Source organism: Phocoena phocoena, chromosome 11, assembly GCF_963924675.1.
Source record: "Phocoena phocoena chromosome 11, mPhoPho1.1, whole genome shotgun sequence".
Classification (NCBI taxonomy): domain Eukaryota; kingdom Metazoa; phylum Chordata; class Mammalia; order Artiodactyla; family Phocoenidae; genus Phocoena; species Phocoena phocoena.
The window spans coordinates 95877355-95897207 of record NC_089229.1 but is presented as its reverse complement, the minus strand read 5'-3'; the positions used below and the strand labels follow the sequence as shown (position 1 = coordinate 95897207).

General features: G+C 55.2%; 2 protein-coding genes across 4 annotated transcripts; both read left to right on the top strand.

Annotated features, from left to right (window-relative positions):
* The first annotated feature begins 3773 nt into the window (after positions 1-3773).
* On the top strand, positions 3774-9494 carry LRRC23 (leucine rich repeat containing 23). Of its 2 annotated transcripts, none has more exons than XM_065887673.1 (7): positions 3774-3870; positions 4330-4502; positions 4579-4688; positions 5136-5389; positions 6471-6601; positions 7251-7387; positions 9233-9494. In XM_065887673.1, exons 2-7 carry the CDS (start codon positions 4380-4382, stop codon positions 9492-9494), a joined length of 1017 nt encoding a protein of 338 aa, XP_065743745.1. In that variant the 5' UTR covers positions 3774-3870; positions 4330-4379. The 2 variants fall into 2 exon arrangements, with proteins under 2 accessions (XP_065743745.1, XP_065743744.1); XM_065887672.1 differs by lacking the exon at positions 3774-3870 and adding an exon at positions 4031-4118.
* Positions 9495-10666: 1172 nt separating this feature from the next.
* On the top strand, positions 10667-18665 carry ENO2 (enolase 2). Of its 2 annotated transcripts, XM_065887905.1 has the most exons (12): positions 10667-10793; positions 11956-12055; positions 12565-12660; positions 12811-12869; positions 13158-13227; positions 13808-13941; positions 14149-14371; positions 15611-15808; positions 16685-16886; positions 17113-17221; positions 17384-17442; positions 17746-18665. In XM_065887905.1, the coding sequence occupies exons 2-12, from the start codon at positions 11971-11973 to the stop codon at positions 17813-17815; spliced, it is 1305 nt and encodes a 434-aa protein (XP_065743977.1). In that variant the 5' UTR covers positions 10667-10793; positions 11956-11970; the 3' UTR covers positions 17816-18665. The 2 variants fall into 2 exon arrangements, with proteins under 2 accessions (XP_065743977.1, XP_065743978.1); XM_065887906.1 differs by lacking the exons at positions 10667-10793; positions 12811-12869; positions 13158-13227 and having other exon boundaries at positions 11971-12055; positions 17746-17815.
* The last annotated feature ends 1188 nt before the right edge of the window (positions 18666-19853 follow it).

Sequence of the window (19853 nt, the reverse complement as noted above, 5' to 3'; positions counted from 1 at the left end):
AGTACTGTTACAGAGTACTCACACCGAAGAGCAAAGATATATCTATGAGGATTTCTATTGCAGGATTGTTTATAATGTTGATAATTTTCTTTAAAGTTAATACACCTCAACAGAATACAGTTAAAAAATTACCATATAGCTATATAATGGAAGACTTAGAAAACTATAAACAAAGTGGTAGATAAATGTTTAGTAATATGAAAGATGTCTAAGACATACTGTTAAATGAAAAGAATCCAGATGTATGTATGACTGATACCATTTTTATCTTTTAAAAATCTATATATTAATGAGAGTGGTGCTGAGGGAGATCATGGACTTTTATGTTCCTCTATATACACATCTCTATTATTTGCATTTTTATTTTAATTAAATAGTATTTTTGTAATCGAAGGAGATGTTCTCTAGACCAGGCACTGGGGGAAGGATGTCACTGAGAAGGACGTGGAGTTTCTAGCTCTCATTACACGGCATCGATTCAGTCCTTGTCAACAAAACAAAATAAAACCTCCAGCGGCTCCTTACAGCTTTTGGGATAAAGTCCAACCGTCCGTTGCTCCTCCCTCATTCCCCTGAGTGCACCTCCGCTCCAGCCAGCAGAACCCCTGCCTTCCTTCCACTGACACTGAGCTCTTTCTCCTCTAGGACTTAACACCGGCGCCTCCTCTGTCTAGAGTCTCTGCCCTGAATATGTGATATTATGTGCACATGTGTATTATAAAATTATCCCCTGGCACTTCGTAAAAGCCCTGTAAGTGCTGGGTTTCATTATTATAACATATTTCTCATTATATTGAATTACTTGTCCACTAACCCTATCCCTGGACTGTAAGCCCCCTGAAGACAGGGACTGTGTTTTACTGTCCTTGAGCGCCCAGCCAGTCCAGCCGGGCAGAGAGTAAGTGCTTAACAAAAGCATGCTAAATGATCCCTCTCTTTCCTCTGCACCAAGGAAGAAAATCACATCCTTTCCCTCCGACTACATCAAACCACCTGGATGTTCCCCTTCTCCGCACTCCAGGAATGTGATAACTCCTTTGCAAAGCACTTCTAGTCCTTCAGAGAGCTTTCCTATCTACTCTTTTTTTCCCCCATTAATTAATTAATTTATTTATTTTTGGCTGCGTTGGGTCTTTGTTGCTGCGCACAGGCTTTCTCTAGTTGCGGCGAGCGGGGGCTACTCTGTGATGCGGTACACGGGCTTCTCGTTGCGGTGGCTTCTCTTGTTCCAGAGCACGGGCTCTAGGCACGTGGAATTCAGTAGTTGTAGCTCGCAGGCTCAGTAGTTGTGGTGCATGGGCTTAGTTGCTCCATGGCATGTGGGATCTTCCTGAACCAGGGCTCGAACCCGTGTCCCTGCATTGGCAGGCGTATTCTTAACCACTGCGCCACCAGGGAAGTCCCCTATTTACCCTTTTTTATTCCTAACAACAACCCCAGGACGGAGGAAACAGGCAAGGGTGGGTGGGAGATGTTTACGAGGGTCAACTAAGTGAAGGCGGTAACTCACACTCTTTTAACTGTCCAGCAGTCTTTTGAGGTGAACATGTTTATCCCCATTTCAAAAATGTGAGAATGAAACCTCAGTAAAATGATATAACCTGCTGAGGAACACGCAGCTATTAAGTGGTGGAGTGCGTTTGGAACCTGCTCTCTCTGACTTTAAAACCCCAGCTAGTTCCATGATACCAAGTGAACAGATTTGTCTGTGAACTATATTAGCCAAGCCAGACAAGGCAGGAGGTAGTATTTCCCGATTTTCAACTCAACACATCTGTCATCAGACCACTTTTCCTGTGGTATAGTCTGTAACGCACACGTTAACAATTAATCACATGACATGTTACCTTGTGACCTAATTGTTTTATTTACATTAGATTCTACAGGATTGGTAATATCCCCCTTCCCCTATGCAGGAATATTAGCTTCGCTAAACCTTAATTTCCTCTTCTCCCAAATATCTATCCCACAGGACTGATGTGGAGATTCAATAGCACTTACAAAGGCATCTCGCACAATGTCTGGCAGAAATATCTGGCACAATGTCCCTCCAGAAATATTTGTTGCATCTCAACCTCTCTTTTCCATCTCCTTCAACAAGTCACACAGGCTTGAGTGCCTGTACCAATTCTTGTTGATTATTTATATGACAGTGCCGGATGAGGATTATTTTAGTGGGCTCCTGCTGGACTTTCTCCCTTTATATCCCACAGAAGGTTTGCATCAAAAGATGAGGATGGAAATGGTCCCAAGCTGGGTTTAGCAATCGACACAGTGCTTCAGCATACATCACACTCTTACTCCATCCCTGTCAGCTGGTATAGTTAAACTTATTTTATAGATGAGAAAGTGGGGTCTTAGGTAACTTGCTAGCGCATTACAGATCTGTCAAGACTCCAAAACAGGCTTTTTTTTTTTTTTTTTTGGCTTCGCTGTGCAGCTTGTGGGATCTTAGTTTCCTGACCAGGGATCGAACCCAGGCCACAGCAGTGAAAGCGCTGAGTCCTAACCACTGGACAGCCAGGGGATTCCCAACAATCCAGGTCTTAAGATACATCGGGCCTGGGCTCCTTCCACTCCAGGAAGCCACCTGCCAGAGGTCTACCTGAAAATAATTATTGGGTGGGACCAGTAATTATTGGTGGGGGAACCAGACCAAATACCACTTGGTAGGTATTTCTTTCCTTTCTTTTTTTTTTTTTTTCTTTATAGTCCCTGAGACTCTGCTTGTCCCATCATGAGGTCTTAATTTATTTTATTTACTTTTGCTGTGTTGGGTCTTTGTTTCTGTGCCAGGGCTTTCTCTAGTTGTGGCAAGTGGGGGCCACTCTTCATCACAGTGTGCGGGCCTCTCACTGTCGTGGCCTCTCTTGTTGCAGAGCTCCAGATGTGCAGGCTCAGTAGTTGTGGCTCACGGGCCTAGTTGCTCCGTGGCATGTGGGATCTTCCCAGACCAGGGCTCGAACACCATGTCCCCTGCATTATAGCACGCAGATTCCCCACCACTGCGCCACCAGGGAAGACCCTCTTTTTTTTTTTATAAGTTTATTTATTTACTTATTTTGGCTGCATTGGGTCTTCGTTGCTCCGCATGGGCTTTCTCTAGCTGTGGTGAGAGGGGGCTACTCTTGTTGGGTGCGCGGGCTTCTCATTGCGGTGGCTTCTCTTGTTGGGAGCACTGACTCTAGGCGCGCAGGCTTCAGTAGTTGTGGTACTTAGGTTTCAGTAGTTGTGGCTCGCGGGGTCTAGAGGGCAGGCTCAGTAGTTGTGGTACACGGACTTAGTTGCTCCGCGGCACGTGGAATTTCCCTGGACCAGGGCTCGAACCCGTGCCCCCCGCATTGTCAGGTGGATTTTTAACCACTGCGCCACCCACCACTTGGTATTTCTTGCCCTTCTTCCCCACCTTTTGCTTCAGGGAACGAGTTTCTTTTGAATTCACAGTACTTCTGCATTGAGGTTGTCCGGTTCCTTTAAGGTCTCGCATGATGCAATGGCTAGCCGGCCCCTGTCCCGCCCCTCAGCTCTACTAAGCCGCGCCCACTGGCTTTTTCAGCGGGCCAATTACCGCCCCTCATCCGGGTTCCTAGGACTGGGAAATTGGGCTCGTAACCAGGCAACTACCGGTCCACTTGCTTCGCGGCGGATTTTCAGTTCGGTTACTCGCATCTCTTCTCTCAACGGCTGCCGGCTGCGGAAGGCGAGTGCCCGGCCCCCCCCGTTGCCATAACAGCAGTACACAACTCCTTCTCCCTTGCCCTCTACCAAACAGTCCTTCCCTCTGGGGCCAAGACCTCTCCAGTAGAGCTTCTAGTTGAGCAGAACCAGGGTCTGCGCCCCTTTGCAAAGGAGGATTGATTGAGTGGGAGGGTTGGAGGCTGCGTGTCAGGCTGGTGTCCCAGAGGGGACAGGGAAATGGGTCTACGCGGCGTGGGAGAGTTAGAAGAAAGGAGTAGAGCAGGGGTTATAGAGATGGAAGGGGATGGGAGGGGGCAGTAGGGAGGTTTGGAGGAGAACGTGGCTTAAGGCAGAAGTGGGGAGAACTAAAGAGAGGGAAGTCCAGGAAGCTGGACACCGAGCTGCTGGAGGAGTTGGAGCCCCTGAGAAGGGCAGGAAATGTCTTGGGGGTCTGGGAAGGCATCCAAGTCAGAGGGGTCCTTGGTGGAAAGTATGAAGTGGAGGTTGGGAGTCAAAATGAGATGTTCACAGGGATGAGGAAAGAAGCATCGCTGGCAGGAGGTCTGGGGTGATAGGGTGATGAGAGGGGTACCCATTCATGGAGGTGAGGGAGGGAGCGTTGGCAGACGCTGAGGAGACCTTCTTTCTCAGGGCCGGGACCTAGCTGGATTTGACTCCAGAGCCTTCAGCAGGGAAGAAAAATGTCAGCTGAAGATGATCTGGAAGACTTTGAGCCAGACCTGGATGGTCTGGAAAGGGAAGACGACAAGAAGGAGACAGAGGAGTGGGAGGACTACAGGAAAGAGGGAGAAGGCTCTGAGGAAGTGAGAGCTTGGAAACAGAGGGGCCGGGATTAAGGGCTGGGGTGAAAGGGATGCCTGAGTCCGCTTCCTCCTGCAGTGGATGTCCACGCCCCTCACAGAGGACGTGATGAAGGAAGGGCTTTCTGCGCTCTGCAAGACGGGTAATGGACTGGCCCATGCTTACGTCAAGCTGGAGGTTAAAGACAGGTGTGTTCATGGGGGATCAGAAGAGGTCTGAGGATGTGGGACCCAGTGTCCTTTCTCAGCCTCCATCCTGGGTGTTTCGGCTGAGGTTGGATCTCTGGCATCCTGGACCAGCGAGGAGGGAAGGATAGAGTCTACTTTTCAGGACGCTGTGACTCCCTGTGTCAGAGCTGGCCTGGGCAAGGCTGTGAGGGTATGGGATGGGGGTGGGGATTCCTGTTGGACTACCTCACAAGTCTTTCAGAGTGTCGCTTCTCGGCCCTTCACAGACACAAGGTCCCTGCCCACCGTTGAGAACCCACCTACCTTCTCTTCCCCCTCCCCAGCCCTCCCTTCTGTCAGCCACTCTCCTCTCCACTCTAAGCCATCTTCATACTGCCCTCTGCTTTAGTACCTCTGACAGTCCTTGCTGGATTCTTAACCCTGACCCTGGCCTCTACCGTCTCCTAGGGATCTGACAGACATCCACTTGCTGCGTTCCTACATCCATCTGCGCTATGTGGATGTTTCCAGAAACCACTTGACGGACTTGTCCCCACTCAATTACCTCACCCACCTGCTCTGGCTCAAGGCTGACGGCAACCGGCTGCAGAGTGCCCGGTTGAACGAACTGCCCTACCTGCAGATCGCCAGCTTTGCCTATAACCAGATCACCGACACTGAGGGCATCTCTCATCCTCGTCTGGCCAGCCTGGATCTCAAAGGTGGGGCCTTAGGATGGGCCTCACAAGATTCCTTCCTCGCCTGGGGCCGACAGAAGTGGGCAGTGTGGTCCTTGGCTGTGCCACACAGCAATCTGCATTCATTCATTCACTCATTCACGATGGTTCACAATGACAGTTCTGTGTGCTGGAGATGTAGCAGTGAACAAAACAAAGAAAATCCTTATTCTCCTGTAGCTTATGTTGTAGTCAAGGGAGGCAGGCAATTATCAGTGATCAGTATTTTATTTTTAATTTTTGGCTGCACTGCGTGGCATGCGGGATCTTAGTTCCCCAAGTAGGGATCAAACCCGTATCGCCTGCAGTGGAAGCACGGAGTCTTAGCCACTGGACCACCAGGGAAGTCCCAATGATCACAATATATAAGTAAATTTAGGGACTTCCCTGGTGGCGCAGTGGTTAAGAATCCGCCTGCCAATGCAGGGGACACAGGTTCGAGCCCTGGTCCAGGAAGATCCCACATCCTGCGGAGCAGCTAAGCCCGTGAGCCACAACTACTGAGCCCGTGTGCCGCAACTACTGATGCCCGCGCACCTAGAGCCTGTGATCCGCAACAAGAGAAGCCACCGCAGTGAGAAGCCCGCTCACTGCAACTAGAGAAAGCCTGTGCGCAGTAACAAAAGACCCAACACGGCCAAAAATAAATAAATAAAATTTTAAAAAATAAGTAAATTTATAAAGCATGTTAAAAGGAGATAAGTGCTATTTAAAAAATCAGGGTAAAGGAAAAGGGGGGGAGCAGGGGTGGCGATTTCAAACAGGTTTGTTAGGACAAGTGTCGTTGGGAAGTCGACATTTGAGCAAAGACTTGAAGGAGGAGAGGGAGTTAGCCATATAGATTGCTGGGCACCCTTCATTCACTCCTCAAAGACTTAGGTGGGCACATCCATCGGGCCCTCGGACTGCCAGACCACTGTCCAGGGCTCCGCAGCTCTTAAGTCTGGAGCTGTCCCTCCTCGTATCACCTGGCATTAGAGAAGGTGATGCAGAGGCTCCCCAAATTCAGGCTCTACTACTGCACATTTGAAGTGGCCCTTTGAACTCTTGACACCCTCCTTCTCAGGGAACCACATCCACATGGTGACAGGTCTGGACCCCCAAAAGCTGATCAGCCTGCACACACTGGAGCTTCGGGGGAACCAGCTGAACAGCACCCTGGGAATCAACCTTCCTAAGCTGAAGAACCTCTTCCTGGTAGCTCACTGGGTCCGAGGGTGGTTGGTGCTGGGAAGGGGGCACTGTCCGGGGGGCCAGGATGCCTGGTTCTAGTAGACTCACCTACTAACTTCATCATCGTCATCATTGGCGTCATTTCCTGAGTGCTTGCTTGCTGCCAGATGTTGTGTGGATTCAGAGTCAAAACAGACAAGGTGCTTGGCACCTAGCAGGGCTGATAATACACAAGGTGTGGATAATATAGAGACAGTTTGCTTTGATACAGGTAGCAGCACCTTGTGCATAACTGAGGTTCAGATCAGGCCAAGGAAGCCACTTATGTGTCTAGGCTTTTAGACTCTTGAGTTGCCTCATTCCAGGATGGAGCTGAAGCCATTTCTCCTCAGTGGAGCAGTGAGGCTCTTGGCCCCGGGCGGTGGGCTGAAGCATCTCCTCCTTAATCAGAGGTGGCTGTGCTGGGATGGGCAGTAGGAGTCACTGCTGAGCTGTCTCTGGGTTGGCAGCTTCTTCTGGATTCTTTACTCTCTACGCGGGTCTCTACCCACCTCCACTCCCCTCCTGTACCCTCTCTACCTCTTAGATTTGCCCTTTTGCTGCATCTCTTTCTGATTTCCTTCCCTCTCCCTGCACCCCTCTCCCAATCGACCTACTGTATCCTGGGGTCTAGGCCCAGAACCTGTTGAAGAAGGTGGAAGGCTTGGAAAACCTAAGCAATCTCACTACCTTGCATCTTCGAGACAACCAGATTGAAACTCTGAGTGGCTTCTCCAAGGAAATGAAATCACTGCAGTACCTCAACCTAAGGTAGGAACCCCCTCCAGGCCCACCGTGCCTTTACCCTTGACCAGGAGCCACCTTTGACCCTATGTTTCTCCCTGGTCCCAATCCCCCAGTTCTAGACCACCCCCAGATTCTCACCTCATCCTCTGTCCTCATCCTCCCCCCTCCTGTCCTTACTTTCTTCTGCATCAGTCCTAATTACAGCACTGAGACCTTTGTAGCCTGAGACCCCTGAATCCTATGCATTCAACCCACATATTGAGAACGTACTATGTGCCAGGCCTTGTGCTGTGTTTCGGGAACCATCTGAAGGAATCAGAGATGGTCCCTGTTCTCAGGGACTCACAGTCTGGCTCCATCCCATATAAGTTTCCACTGCCCTTCTCCATCTCCTGGGCCCCAATTCCCCTTCCAGTTTCCTGCCTCTCTTCTCCTGAGCCCCACCTGTAAGGGATGGCCCCATACTGCTATAAAACACAAGACATGCTCAGATTTGTTTTTGTTTTCCATAAATTTATTTATTTTTGGCTGCGTTGGGTCTTCGTTGCTGCCCGGGCTTTCTCTAGTTGCAGCGAGCGGGGGCTACTCTTCATTGCGGTGCACGGGTTTCTCATTGCGGTGGCTTCTCTTGTTGCGGAGCACAGGCTCTAGGCACGCTGGCTTCAGTAGTTGTGGCACGCGGGCTCAGTAGTTGTGGCTCGCGGGCTCTAGGACGCAGGCTCAGTAGTTGTGGCGCACGGGCTTAGTTGCTCCGCGGCATGTGGGATCTTCCCGGACCGGGGCTCGAACCCGTGTCCCCTGAATTGGCAGATGGATTCTTAACCACTGCGCCACCAGGTAAGTCCCCGTGCTCAGATCTGAGGTGAGAAGAGTATTTAAAAGAAAATCTCTAGATGGAAAGGCACTGAGGATCAGGGGCGATTTTCTTGCAGCAACTCTTGTCGGATGGAGGATTTTATGTGTGTATCTTTAAGCAAAGATGTAAGGAAATTGCCTCTTTCGTCAACAAAGACAGATCCTCGATTCTGGCAGTGGAAAAAGAGTCTCCATGTAGGGAGTGGTGGTTGTACCTTGAAGCCCAAAGTCCTGCTTTGACTGCTGGAGCGATCTCTTGCTAATTAGCTGTGCCCCCTTGGTCTGGTAGGGTACATGGGGTATTGTTTTCCTGTTAATGGTCTAGACAGGGATAATGGACCTTCCTCAGTGGCTATTTACCAGGGATGTTTAGAAGTAAGTGTGGGGCAGAGGGGTTGTCTCAGTGACTGGGAGGTGCCCCTGGGGCCAAAGGCCTGCAAGCAAGGACAGTCCAGCCCCTGAGGCGTGAGGCAAGAGCATGAAAACAATACACAGCATCCTACAATGAGGTACATCAGGGGAGGAAGCTTATTCTTCAGGCTGGGAGGCCCCGACCCATCCCCAGCTCCAGGCTCCTTCCTGTGGGAGCACCGAGACAGCACCATCTCCATGACCCTAGAGCCCGTTTCCGTCTCCACTGGCTCGGGTCCTACCTTCTAACCTTTGGTTAGGTGTGATGACACAGAAATCTGTCCCTACAAAGGAGATTCCCCCCTACTCCCCAACTACAAGACAGGGCTGATACCTAGCTCTGCTGCTCCAAAAAGATAAATATGACACATTACAGAATAGACAGTGGCACCTAGGGATTCCCTGAAGGGCAGAACAGGACAGGAGTAGGGTTACACAGCGTCTCTGCAGCAAATCTGGCAGTGCGTGGCAGGCCAGTCCACAGAGGCCATGTTTCTAGAGAAACCGGAGCCCAGTGGGAGACTCCCCCTGAGGGCCCATACCTGGTAGCTGGCCTCCGAAGCCCATCGTTCTCTCGTGAACACCTCCCCACCGCACCGGCAGGGGCAACATGGTGGCTGACCTGGGGGAGCTCGCCAAGCTGCAGAACCTGCCCAAGCTGCGAGCCTTGGTGCTGCTGGACAACCCGTGTACGGACGAGAACGACTACCGCCGGGAGGCCCTGGTGCAGATGGTGCATCTCGAGCGCCTGGACAAGGACTTCTACGAGGAGGAGGAGAGGGCTGAGGCTGATGAGATCCGGCAGAGGGCGAAGGAGGAGGCCGAGCCCGAGCCCGAATTGGAACTGGACCAGTCATCGATCTAGCAGTTCCCCTAGCCTCCAAGGACAGTAAGGAAGGGGGGCAGGGAGGCCAGAAGAGGAGGCCAAGGGCCTGGCGGATGGGAAGGGAAGTTGCTGTAGGAGGAGGTGGGGGAGGGAGGCAGAGGCAAGGAGAACCCTTGGGGAGACCTGGGTTAGGAGTCACAGGTGAGGAGAAAGAACCAGAAGAGCCTGGGAGGAGCTGAGAGAGGCTTAGGAGATACATCAGGAGGCCTGAGGAGTAAGCAGTATGAATGGGGCGGCAGGCAGAGAGGTGGCTGTGGGCTGGGCAGCCACACCTGATGGGAAATGCTGGGTCTGGGGCATGGGGGGGGGGCGGGGTTGGGGGCCGTGGTGTATGAGGATGGCAGCTGGGCCTAGAGAAGGCAGGAGAGGAGGATCCTGCACTAAAGAGCAAAGCTAAGAATAACAGGACAGAAGGAAGAAAGGAGGGCAGAAGGAGGCAGGAAGAGACTGAGGCTCTGAGACCAGGGAAGTGTGGCAGCTGGCACTTCAGATGGGGCAGAGGCAGCAGTGGGAGTGCAGGGGGCCCAGAGGATTGGCTGCTGTCCTCTTCCTCCAGGAGACCAAAGATGCTGGCTCCAAGAATGAGGAGACTCCCAGTTGGGGGGGCCCACACCCCCTCTTCCGGAGACAGAGGACGCTTTCTCTTGCCCCAGACCTAGGAATTCATCACAGCCCTCCTCCCAGACTCTGTGACGGGCACCTGGGCAGCGGTGACTGCGCGGGAGCAGCCCTCGGGTAGGCCTGGTGGGAACCAGGCCTGGATGGGCCAGGGGATGCTTGAGGAACTGGCTGCGGAGGCGGCGGCCTGGAGTGTTAGGAACAGTTGTTCGTTTTTCCAATAAAGAGACATTTTGATACTCTCGTGTCTGACCGGGTTTGTGAGACACTGAGGCTGTCACGGGCTTCACTGGCGTGAGGCTGAGATTGTTACTTTCCACGGGGTCGGGGCGTGGGTATGAGCGCGCGTGGGCGGCGGGGGTATAGGTCGTGGGTGGCCCCCGGCCCCTCCCACATCGCTCTCCTCCTGCCCTCCCCGCCCCATCCCATCGGTACCCCCTACTCCCCCGCGCTCCTACGTGCGCCTCCGCTGGCGGCTCCTGAATCATCGGGGGCTCCGGGTCACATGCGCCCGCCCGGCCCTATCCGCGCCTCCCCCGCCCGCCGCCCGGGCGCCGCAGCCGCCGCCACCGCCACTCCCGCTCTCTCTGCGCCGCCACCACCACCACTGCCAGCGCCACCGACAGCGCCACCGCCACAGGCTGGGTCTGCAGCCCCGAGGTGAAGCCCCAGCCGAGCCCCGCGCCCCTCCGGCCCCCTCCCCTCGCCGCCGCGCCCCCGCCACTCTCCCCGGGCCTCGCGCATCCCTCGCCCCGCGGCGCTGCGCACCTGCTTCGCCACCCGCGCCCCGCAGGCACCTCCTTCCCCAGCCTTCCCGGACCGCTCGTCTCGGTTTCAGGCTGTCGCCCCCTCCTCATTCGCGCGCCAGGCCTCTGCGCACCTGTGTCTAACTGCGCCTTTCTCCACCCTTGTCTACCCCCTCCCCATGCCCCTTTTCGCCTCCGGTTCTGTCGATGGTAAGGTTTCGCGGTCTCCCCGGGCTGTGCATTTTGACCCTGGCACGTCCTTTGGCTTTGCATCGGGGAAATGTCTTTCTCACGCTTCCTCGGCGTCCGCAGACTCCCTCTAGACGCCCCTCTCCCACTCCTCGCCCGCATCGCCCACTCCGGTTACAGTATTTCCACTGCACCGGGGAGGGATGGGAAGAAGGGAGAATTTGTCTAGGGGCCGGGGGAGGACCGGCCCAGCCGTGCCTCTCCCCACGGGTCTCGCTTCGTCCTCCTCCCTCCCCATGGCAACCTTCAGAGACTGAGGACCCTCTCGCAGACTTCTCTACTGTACATCTCTCGGGAAGAGGAGGGACATACATTTGGAGGGAGATTGGGACCTTGGAGTGGGGGTTAGAGCGTTAGACTGTGGGGGATGGGGGCTCAGGAGGAGAGGCCTCCCGCTGCCCATACGACCCATGCTCTTCTGGGCTCCAAGGAGAAATGCAAACCTAGCAGCCGGACCGCCCTGAGGAGATCTGGGGGAACCCCACCAGCCGGCCGCTGAGGGGGCGAGGGAACCACTGCCGTGCCCCTCCCCTCCCCTCCTCACTGCGGAGTCCTCCCATCTCGTTTTTGATCCTACCCCGCCCCCCACTGCAGTGACCTCCCCTTCCTCACTGCATTGACCTTCTCCTCTCCCCACGGGCGGGGGGATCCCTTCTACAGCCGACGACTGCAGCCAGCTCCTCGTCACCACCCCCACCCCCACCCCGCCCAGTGCAGTAACCTCTTTCCCATCCCTCCCAGCCTCCCAGCCTTTGGCCCCTCCCACTGGTCTCAGGCTCCACCCCTCTAAGCCTCTTACCTTTCTCCTTCCTTCCCTTCCACCCAAGGAGATCCCAGCCATCATGTCCATTGAGAAGATCTGGGCCCGGGAGATCCTGGACTCCCGTGGGAATCCCACGGTGGAGGTGGATCTCTACACTGCCAAAGGTAATGGGCAGGGCCTTCCCACAGCCGCCATGCTGGCTTTGCCCTCGCCTGGCATGGGAGGCTCCCCGGGAATTCCCAGTGGGGATGGGGTGCTGGGCCAGGCTCACGAGCCTGGAGCGGGGCGGGGTGGATCCTCCTTTTCCAGGGGAGCCAGGATAGGCCGGTCTCTGTGTGCTAGCTTAGTGTGTGATGCACAGCCTGGCTCTGCCCTCTGTGTTCACCGTGTGTGCGTGTGTGCACCGCGTGTGCGTGCACCATGTGTGCTGCCTGCGCAGCTTCATTTCTGTGGTTCCACCTGCACGTGGGACCTCAGTCGGGCGGATGAGGCCACTGCTTGTGCATCCGCCTCCGTGCGTGTGTCCGGGTCGGGGCGGGGCGGGGGGGTCGTTAAGGAGCACTGGTGGAAGAAGGCTGGATGCGGCTGCAGGGGCGTAGAGCTGGAAGGCTGAAGAATCTCTGGTCCCTGTGGTGTCCTCTCTCTCCATCCTCATTCCACGTTCCCCTCCCAGGGCTTTTCCGGGCTGCGGTGCCCAGTGGAGCCTCCACTGGTATCTATGAGGCCCTGGAGCTAAGGGATGGGGACAAACAGCGTTACTTAGGCAAAGGTGAGGCCCTTTGTCTTTTCCCGGCTCTCCCGTCCCTCTGCTGGGGACCTCACACCAGTCCCCAGCCCTCTTCCTGCATGCCTTCCCCCCACCTTTCCTCTTCGGGCCCCGCCTGGCCTGAGCCGGCCTGACCTCTCCACCTCTCCCTAGGTGTCTTGAAGGCAGTGGACCACATCAACACCGCCATCGCCCCGGCCCTCATCAGCTCAGTGAGGCCCGCTCTTTGCTGGGGGTGGGGACCAGGGTCCTGGAAGGAACCCTGGATTAGGGGACGATGAAGGAGAGGGAGAAAGGCCCACCTCTTGGGAATCATGGTTACCGGGGAAGGATGCCCCCTGCTCCCATGGAGCTTCAGGTCCTCTAATCCAGACAGGCCGCTGTTGCGGGAAGCTGGTTGGACCCTGGCTAGATGTGAGCCTGTGTGTGGATGTAGGGGGCCCTCTGGCTTAGGGTCCAGCCTTCATCCTGGCTTTGGGTGATGGAGGCTCTGCTCACAGGGTCTCTCTGTGGTGGAACAAGAGAAGCTGGACAACCTCATGTTGGACTTGGATGGGACTGAGAACAAGTGTAAGCAGGGGCTGGGAGAGAGTCGGGGTGGGGAGGGAACTCACGGAGCAGATGGAGAACTGAGGGGCCAGCACTGTGGGGGGCTTCTTAGGAAGGATGACCTGGGACTTCCCTGGAGGTCCAGTGGTTAGGACTCCACGCATGAGCTTCCACTGCAGGGGGCACGGGTACGATCCGTGGTCGGATCCTGCAGGCCGTGAGGTGTGGCCAAAAAAAAAAAAGAGAGAGAAGGATGACCCGAGGAGGACTAGCCCTTCAAGAAACCATGAGTTTTACGCCAGTGGGAGGGGAATGACATTAGACAGAAGGGAGAACTTTGCAGCATAAGGAGGGGGGAGTTGGTGGCAGATAGTCTGTGGTCTCAGGGATGTTTAGCAATAGTGCCGCTCTCTGCCCTTTCCACTCACCTCCCCTCGCCGCCCCCCACTATTTTCAGGAGAGGATGGATGAGGTGTTGCAGGAGTGGAGAGGGAGGAGGGGGGTCTCCTTTACTGGCTCCTTTTGGGGAGTGTAGGTGGAGGCGAGGCCTGGAAGGGGAAGGGGACGTGTTTGCTCAGTGCCTTCCTCTGTAATCTCCCAGCCAAGTTTGGGGCCAATGCCATCCTGGGTGTGTCCCTGGCCGTGTGTAAGGCAGGGGCGGCCGAGCAGGAATTGCCCCTCTACCGCCACATTGCTCAGCTGGCCGGGAACTCAGACCTCATCCTGCCTGTGCCGGTGAGACTATGACCTGCCCCTCCCAGGGGTGGGTGGGGAGGGAGTATGAAGCCTTGTGAGGACTGATGGGGCACAGCTAAAGAGAAAGGATGGGGACGGGGGACTCTGAGTCCAGGAAGCTGGAGGAAGTTTGGGATGTGGGGTTGACACTCCCAGGGGCGGAGAGGGAAGTGCTCTGTGACTTTTCTGTCCTCCTGTGGCTCCCAGGCCTTCAACGTGATCAATGGGGGCTCCCATGCTGGGAACAAGCTGGCCATGCAGGAGTTTATGATCCTCCCAGTGGGCGCTGAGAGCTTTCGGGATGCCATGCGACTCGGGGCGGAGGTCTATCACACACTCAAGGGCGTCATCAAGGACAAGTATGGCAAGGATGCCACCAACGTGGGAGACGAAGGTGGCTTTGCCCCCAATATCCTGGAGAACAGTGAAGGTGAGGCCAGGAGCCCCACTCCTAGCTCTAAGTCTCACTCCATCCCGGGACATCAGGAAGGGCCACACATTTCCCCAAGTCCCGAGGAGGCTGCGGGAGGGTCCCTGAGCTAATTCCAAGAGGTTCCATTCCTCGGAGTGGGTACCAGAGGGCCTAACAAATTCACATGCAGGCCTAAGAGGACATTCTTTATCCACCCAGCCAGATCTGTAAGCATCTGCAAGTTCCCACCGGAGCCCCTGGGGATGCTGGGAGATGGTCTAGGTGACCTGTGGGATCCATCCCCCCCTTTAACTCCGATGGATTCTCAGTTTGATGAGATACACCATACTCCAGGGAATCCACTCCAAATCTATCCCATTCCCACCCCAACCTCTTAGACTTCTAGGATTTCTAGCCTTTCTCTGCCCTGGGAGAAACCTTATAGTGAAGAGAAACTATACAGGCAGGTAGTGGCTAAGAGTTAACTTTCTGGGGCCAAATTGCCTGGATTTGAACCTTGACTTGAAGAGTTACTGGCTGGGGATCTTGCTCACTTAACTTCTCTGTGCTTGTCTTTCTCATCTGTAAAATGGGAACAACAGTCTCTACCTCTTAGCATAAGTGTGAGGATTAAATGAGATCATATGTGTAAGTGCTTAGGTGACATAGTTAAGCCCTCAATAAATTATAGCTATTTAAAACAAAACAAACAAACAAAAAAAACAAAACTGGGCTTCCCTGGTGGCGCAGCGGTTGAGAGTCCGCCTGCCGATGCAGGGGACACGGGTTCGTGTCCCGGTCCGGGAAGATCCCACGTGCCGCGGAGCGGCTGGGCCCGTGAGCCATGGCCGCTGAGCCTGCGCGTCCGGAGCCTGTGCTCCGCAACGGGAGAGGTCACGACAGTGAGAGGCCCGCGTACCGCAACAAAACAAAACAAGACAAAACTATGGAACTTCCCTGGTTGTCCAGTGGTTAAGAGTCCGTGCTTCCAATGCAGGGGCTGCGGTTCGATCCCTGGTCAGGGAACCAAGATCCCACACACCGTGCGGCGCGGCCAAAACAAAAACAAAAACAAAAAGACTATTATTAACACAATTCCATTCCTCTGCCTTCCTAAAAGGTGGCCTGCTCGTCGCAGACCTGGGAATAACCCCAAAACAACCTTAACCAGACCTCTCCCTAGCAACAGCCCTCCACTTCTGTTCTGAATTTCTTTCTTTCCCTCATTCCTCCTCGTCCATTGTATTCCATCCCCAGCCTTGGAGCTGGTGAAGGAAGCCATTGACAAGGCTGGCTACACAGAAAAGATCGTCATTGGCATGGATGTCGCCGCCTCGGAGTTTTACCGTGATGGCAAATACGACTTGGACTTCAAGTCTCCCGCTAATCCTTCCCGATACATCACTGGGGACCAGCTGGGGGCCCTCTACCAGGACTTTGTCAGGAACTATCCAGGTGAGAGCAAGGGCTGTGGCAGGGGGAGGGCGGGGGGCAGGCAGGGATGTGTTGGGGACAGCTCTGGACCTTACGGGGGTGCTGACCCGGGTGTCAGGGAGAGATGTCCTGAGAAGAACCTGAGAACCAGGGATGGGGTGAAGGAGCCTCCTGCAGAGGTTGGGCTTTGGACGCCGTGTAATTGTGCAGGTACCTGCGGTGAATCTGTTCCATCTGCTTTGGATCCTGAGTAAAGTCATGATCTCTGAAGCTGCTGGGATAAGGGGGCGGGTTTGGGAGGAACCAGGCATGGTGAGAGGGTGACTGGAACTAGCACAGTTCAGGATCTTTGGTTGAGAAAACTGGATGCTGGGGAATTCCCTGGCGGTCCAGTGGTTAGGACTCTGCACTTTCAGTGCCGAGGGCATGGGTTCAATTCCTGGTCAGGGAACTAAGATCCCATAAGCCACCAGTGTGGTGGCTGGATGCTGGATGCTGAATGGAGCTGGACGTCATGGGGATGAGGAGGTGCTGAATCACCCTCTCTAGGTCCCCCAGTGGTTTTTACCGCTGGATGGAGGCACTTGGTTTCCAGCTCCTGAGACAGAGCGAGAGAAAACAGACTTGGATTGCGGAATGAAGTTTCTAGAATAGCGACGAGGAAGGGCTTCCTGGGAGAAGGTGGGAAAATACCAAGACAGGTTGTGAGACAGCTTCTAAACTCTTGTTTTTTGAAAGGTTTTATGAAAGAATCAAGAAGCAGTTAGGGCAGGCTCGTTTCGGGGGAAGCAGGGGTGAGGAAGCTGAATTGGCCAGGGGGGTCTGACCTGTCCATTCAGGGAATCTCAGCGGGGTGTTCCTGCCTGACTCAGAGCCTCCGCACCGCTCTCCCATCAGTGGTCTCTATTGAGGACCCCTTTGACCAGGACGACTGGGCTGCCTGGTCCAAGTTCACAGCCAACGTGGGGATCCAGATTGTGGGTGATGACCTGACAGTGACCAACCCAAAGCGAATCGAGCGGGCCGTGGAGGAGAAGGCCTGCAACTGTCTGCTGCTGAAGGTCAACCAGATCGGTTCGGTCACCGAAGCCATCCAAGCGTGAGTGCCTGCCGTCCCTGACTCAGCCCGTTTCTGCAGGTGCCTCTCACCAGTGCTCCCAGCCCAGTCTTGCCCACAAGTGCTGAAGGGGGCAGGGAACCTGGAGTCACTTTCACGGCTCTCCTGGTTCTGCTCCCTCCGCCCAGACGTTTCTTGACCAACATAGGGGATGAGAAGAGGGTGCGGGCATGAGGGGCTGGGGCTCAGTGCTGCTGTACGGATGCAGGTGCAAGCTGGCCCAGGAGAATGGCTGGGGGGTCATGGTGAGTCACCGCTCGGGAGAGACTGAGGACACGTTCATTGCGGACCTGGTGGTAGGGCTGTGCACAGGCCAGGTGAGCGCCAGGGAGCCCTTTGTGCAATTGGTGGGTTCTAGGCTCAGGTGGCTCTCTCCTTCCAGGTGTTTGCGGGTGTTGGGGGAATCTCAAGGGAGTATAAGTTTCCTTTCATGGGGCAGACGGCGGCCACGGAGCTGCTTATCTTTTGTGGTGTTTCAGATCAAGACTGGTGCCCCATGCCGTTCCGAGCGTCTGGCTAAGTACAACCAACTCATGAGGTGAGGGGACCCGGGGAATGGAAGCCCAGGGCCCAGGGGGTTATAAGCTGTGTTTCTCCACCATTTCCTCTCCAGTGCCTGGGGCCTGGAGAACAAACGGTAGGCATCCAGAGAATACTTGTTTTTGATCGATGGGTTTACAGATGGCCTGATTGACAGCGCACGAAAGCCAGGGAATGCCCTCGCTCAGGCCAGGACCCGGGAGCAGGTGGTGCGAGGGGCTTGGAGGATGGTGGCCCCATGGGAAGCGGGGGCGGTCCTACTGCTTCCCTGACTCTTTCCTTTCTGACTCACCTCTCTCAGAATCGAAGAAGAGCTGGGGGACGAAGCTCGCTTCGCCGGACATAATTTCCGCAATCCCAGCGTGCTGTGATCCCTCTACCTGCCTGGAGACATGGAACCCCTCGCCCGTCCTCCTGGAACCTCTTCTTTCCAGTCCTGCTCGAAATTTCACCCCAGACAACACCCCGGCTGACCTGCTGCGCTGCTCCTTGACTGGTCCAGCCCCTGCTGTCTCCGCTCTCGCCCACTCTGGGTTCCACACTCTCCACTCCTTCCTTTCTCTTCTCCCTCCTCAAAAACTGGCCATGGACTGAGGATGTAAGGGCATCCATGGAAGACCAATCAGGGTCTGTGCTGGAGCGTCAGGGCTGGTTGTTGCGGTGTGTAGAGGGGCCGTGTGTCATGTGTGCTTTGCGCTGGGTCTGTTCGTTTCCAGGTTGCATATGAGACAGGAACTGCGCAGTGCTGAGTGGAGGGGAGTGCTGGCTGCGTGCTCAGGCCTGGCCTAAGGCACTGATGTATTATTTATTCATTTATTTATTTTTCATTCATCCTGTTAATGATTCACTTCCTCATAACTCCAGGGCCAGAAACTGGCCTGACTGGACGGGACCATGTGTCTGTATTTCATGTGACTGTAGATTCTGAGATGGCCTGGGGTGGGGGTCTTGCTGGAACGGGAAGGGTCACAGAAAGGGGCGTCGATGAGGGTTCCTGTGTGCGTGCCAAGCCTTAGCCTCAGCCTGGCTCGGTCCAGAGGTGGGGCTGTGTGCCCGGGGCTCCTCCCCTGTCCCTCTCTCCCCAGCCCGTCTCCCCCTCCTCGTTCGTTCTTCCTGCCGCTGCACCTGAGCACCATCTCACTCCCCCGTGCCGTGTTCCACAGCTGCCAGCACCTCTGTGGCGTCGAAATGAGCACCACCATTAAAGTGTGAGTCACCGTGCATTACTGTGTCTGAGGAGTCTTACTCTCGTCCACACGAGGGGACAGAAGATGGAGCTCCTGGAAGTCGGTGAAACTGGATAGCAGAGCTGGGGAGGGCACAGAAAGAGGAAGAAGCCCAACAAATAGGCCAGGAGGATGGCATTGCCCACCTCACCCTGGCCAGGCAGGGAGCACATTGCCTTGCCGTGTCAGCAGCGAGCCTGGCCCCAGGACCCAGGGGAATTGGGGGCCCCAGAATTCCTAAAAGTATCAAAAATTGTGTGTGTATACGCATTTTTGGAGAAAGGGATCCAAAGGGTTTGCAGATTCACCAAGGGCCTTGACCAGAGGAGGGATAAAGCCTGTGGGCTGGAGCAGCTCCGGTACTGGGCCTCTCCCAGACCAAGTCCTGGCTGCTTCTGGGATCGACCAGCACTGCCTGGGCAGCACCCCCTGCAAGGTGGGGACCCGGGGAGGAAAGGATGGTGCTTGGGAAGAATGGTACCATGGAGCGAGGGAAGAATGGTACTGGGGGTGCAGAAGCCGGAGGAAACAGCCTTCCAGTAAACTGGAGATTCAGGACCTGGGGTGCTCAACGGGCACCTCCCAGGGTCAGCCTGCGAGAAGGGTGCCAGTGTGTGGCCGGGGAGACGCACTATCACCCTTCAGCTCCAGCGGAGCCCCAGCATTGAGATGGGAACCCAGGAACCACAGGGGAGGAGGGGGGCGGGGGCGGGGGGGAGGGGCCGGAGGAGGGGGGCGGGGGAGCCCCCTCCAGGGCTCGGATACCCACGTGGAGCTGTGGCCACTAGAGCGAGTCAAGCTTCTGTAGGCTGTTGACTGCACTGGCTCCAGGGCGAGGGTGGGAGGAATCGCAAGGCTGCTCCCTCTGTGGGCCTCCCACCCTGTTTGTTCTCTGAGTCCTGGTCCTGGGCCCCCTCTGCCATCCTGCCCAGCTCCAGGACTGGAAGAGGATTCCCGTTCTGTATGGGCAGGACCCGTTTCTCTGCTTTTCTCCTCCTGTGTGGCTGACAACTCAGCCCTTTTCAGTCGAAGAGTTTCTCGCCCCATCCTCTGTGCCTCTTCATTACCGCGCGGGCATCTCAGCTTTCCCTTCTCTGCTGTCTCCTGGTGTCCTTTTCTGTTTCCCTTGGGGGCACACCGTACTTTTCTCTAGGGTCCATTATATCCATCTTTCTTCAGTAAC

Bases quoted from the DNA above. Each gene is read 5' to 3' on its own strand.
- LRRC23 (XM_065887673.1), top strand. From the start codon at position 4,380: ATGTCAGCTGAAGATGATCTGGAAGACTTTGAGCCAGACCTGGATGGT. The intron at 4,503-4,578 runs GTGAGAGCTTGG...TTCCTCCTGCAG, and splicing joins AGGGAGAAGGCTCTGAGGAA to TGGATGTCCACGCCCCTCAC. The intron at 5,390-6,470 runs GTGGGGCCTTAG...CCTCCTTCTCAG, and splicing joins GGCCAGCCTGGATCTCAAAG to GGAACCACATCCACATGGTG.
- ENO2 (XM_065887905.1), top strand. From the start codon at position 11,971: ATGTCCATTGAGAAGATCTGGGCCCGGGAGATCCTGGACTCCCGTGGG. The intron at 13,942-14,148 runs GTGAGACTATGA...TGTGGCTCCCAG, and splicing joins ACCTCATCCTGCCTGTGCCG to GCCTTCAACGTGATCAATGG. The intron at 14,372-15,610 runs GTGAGGCCAGGA...TTCCATCCCCAG, and splicing joins TATCCTGGAGAACAGTGAAG to CCTTGGAGCTGGTGAAGGAA.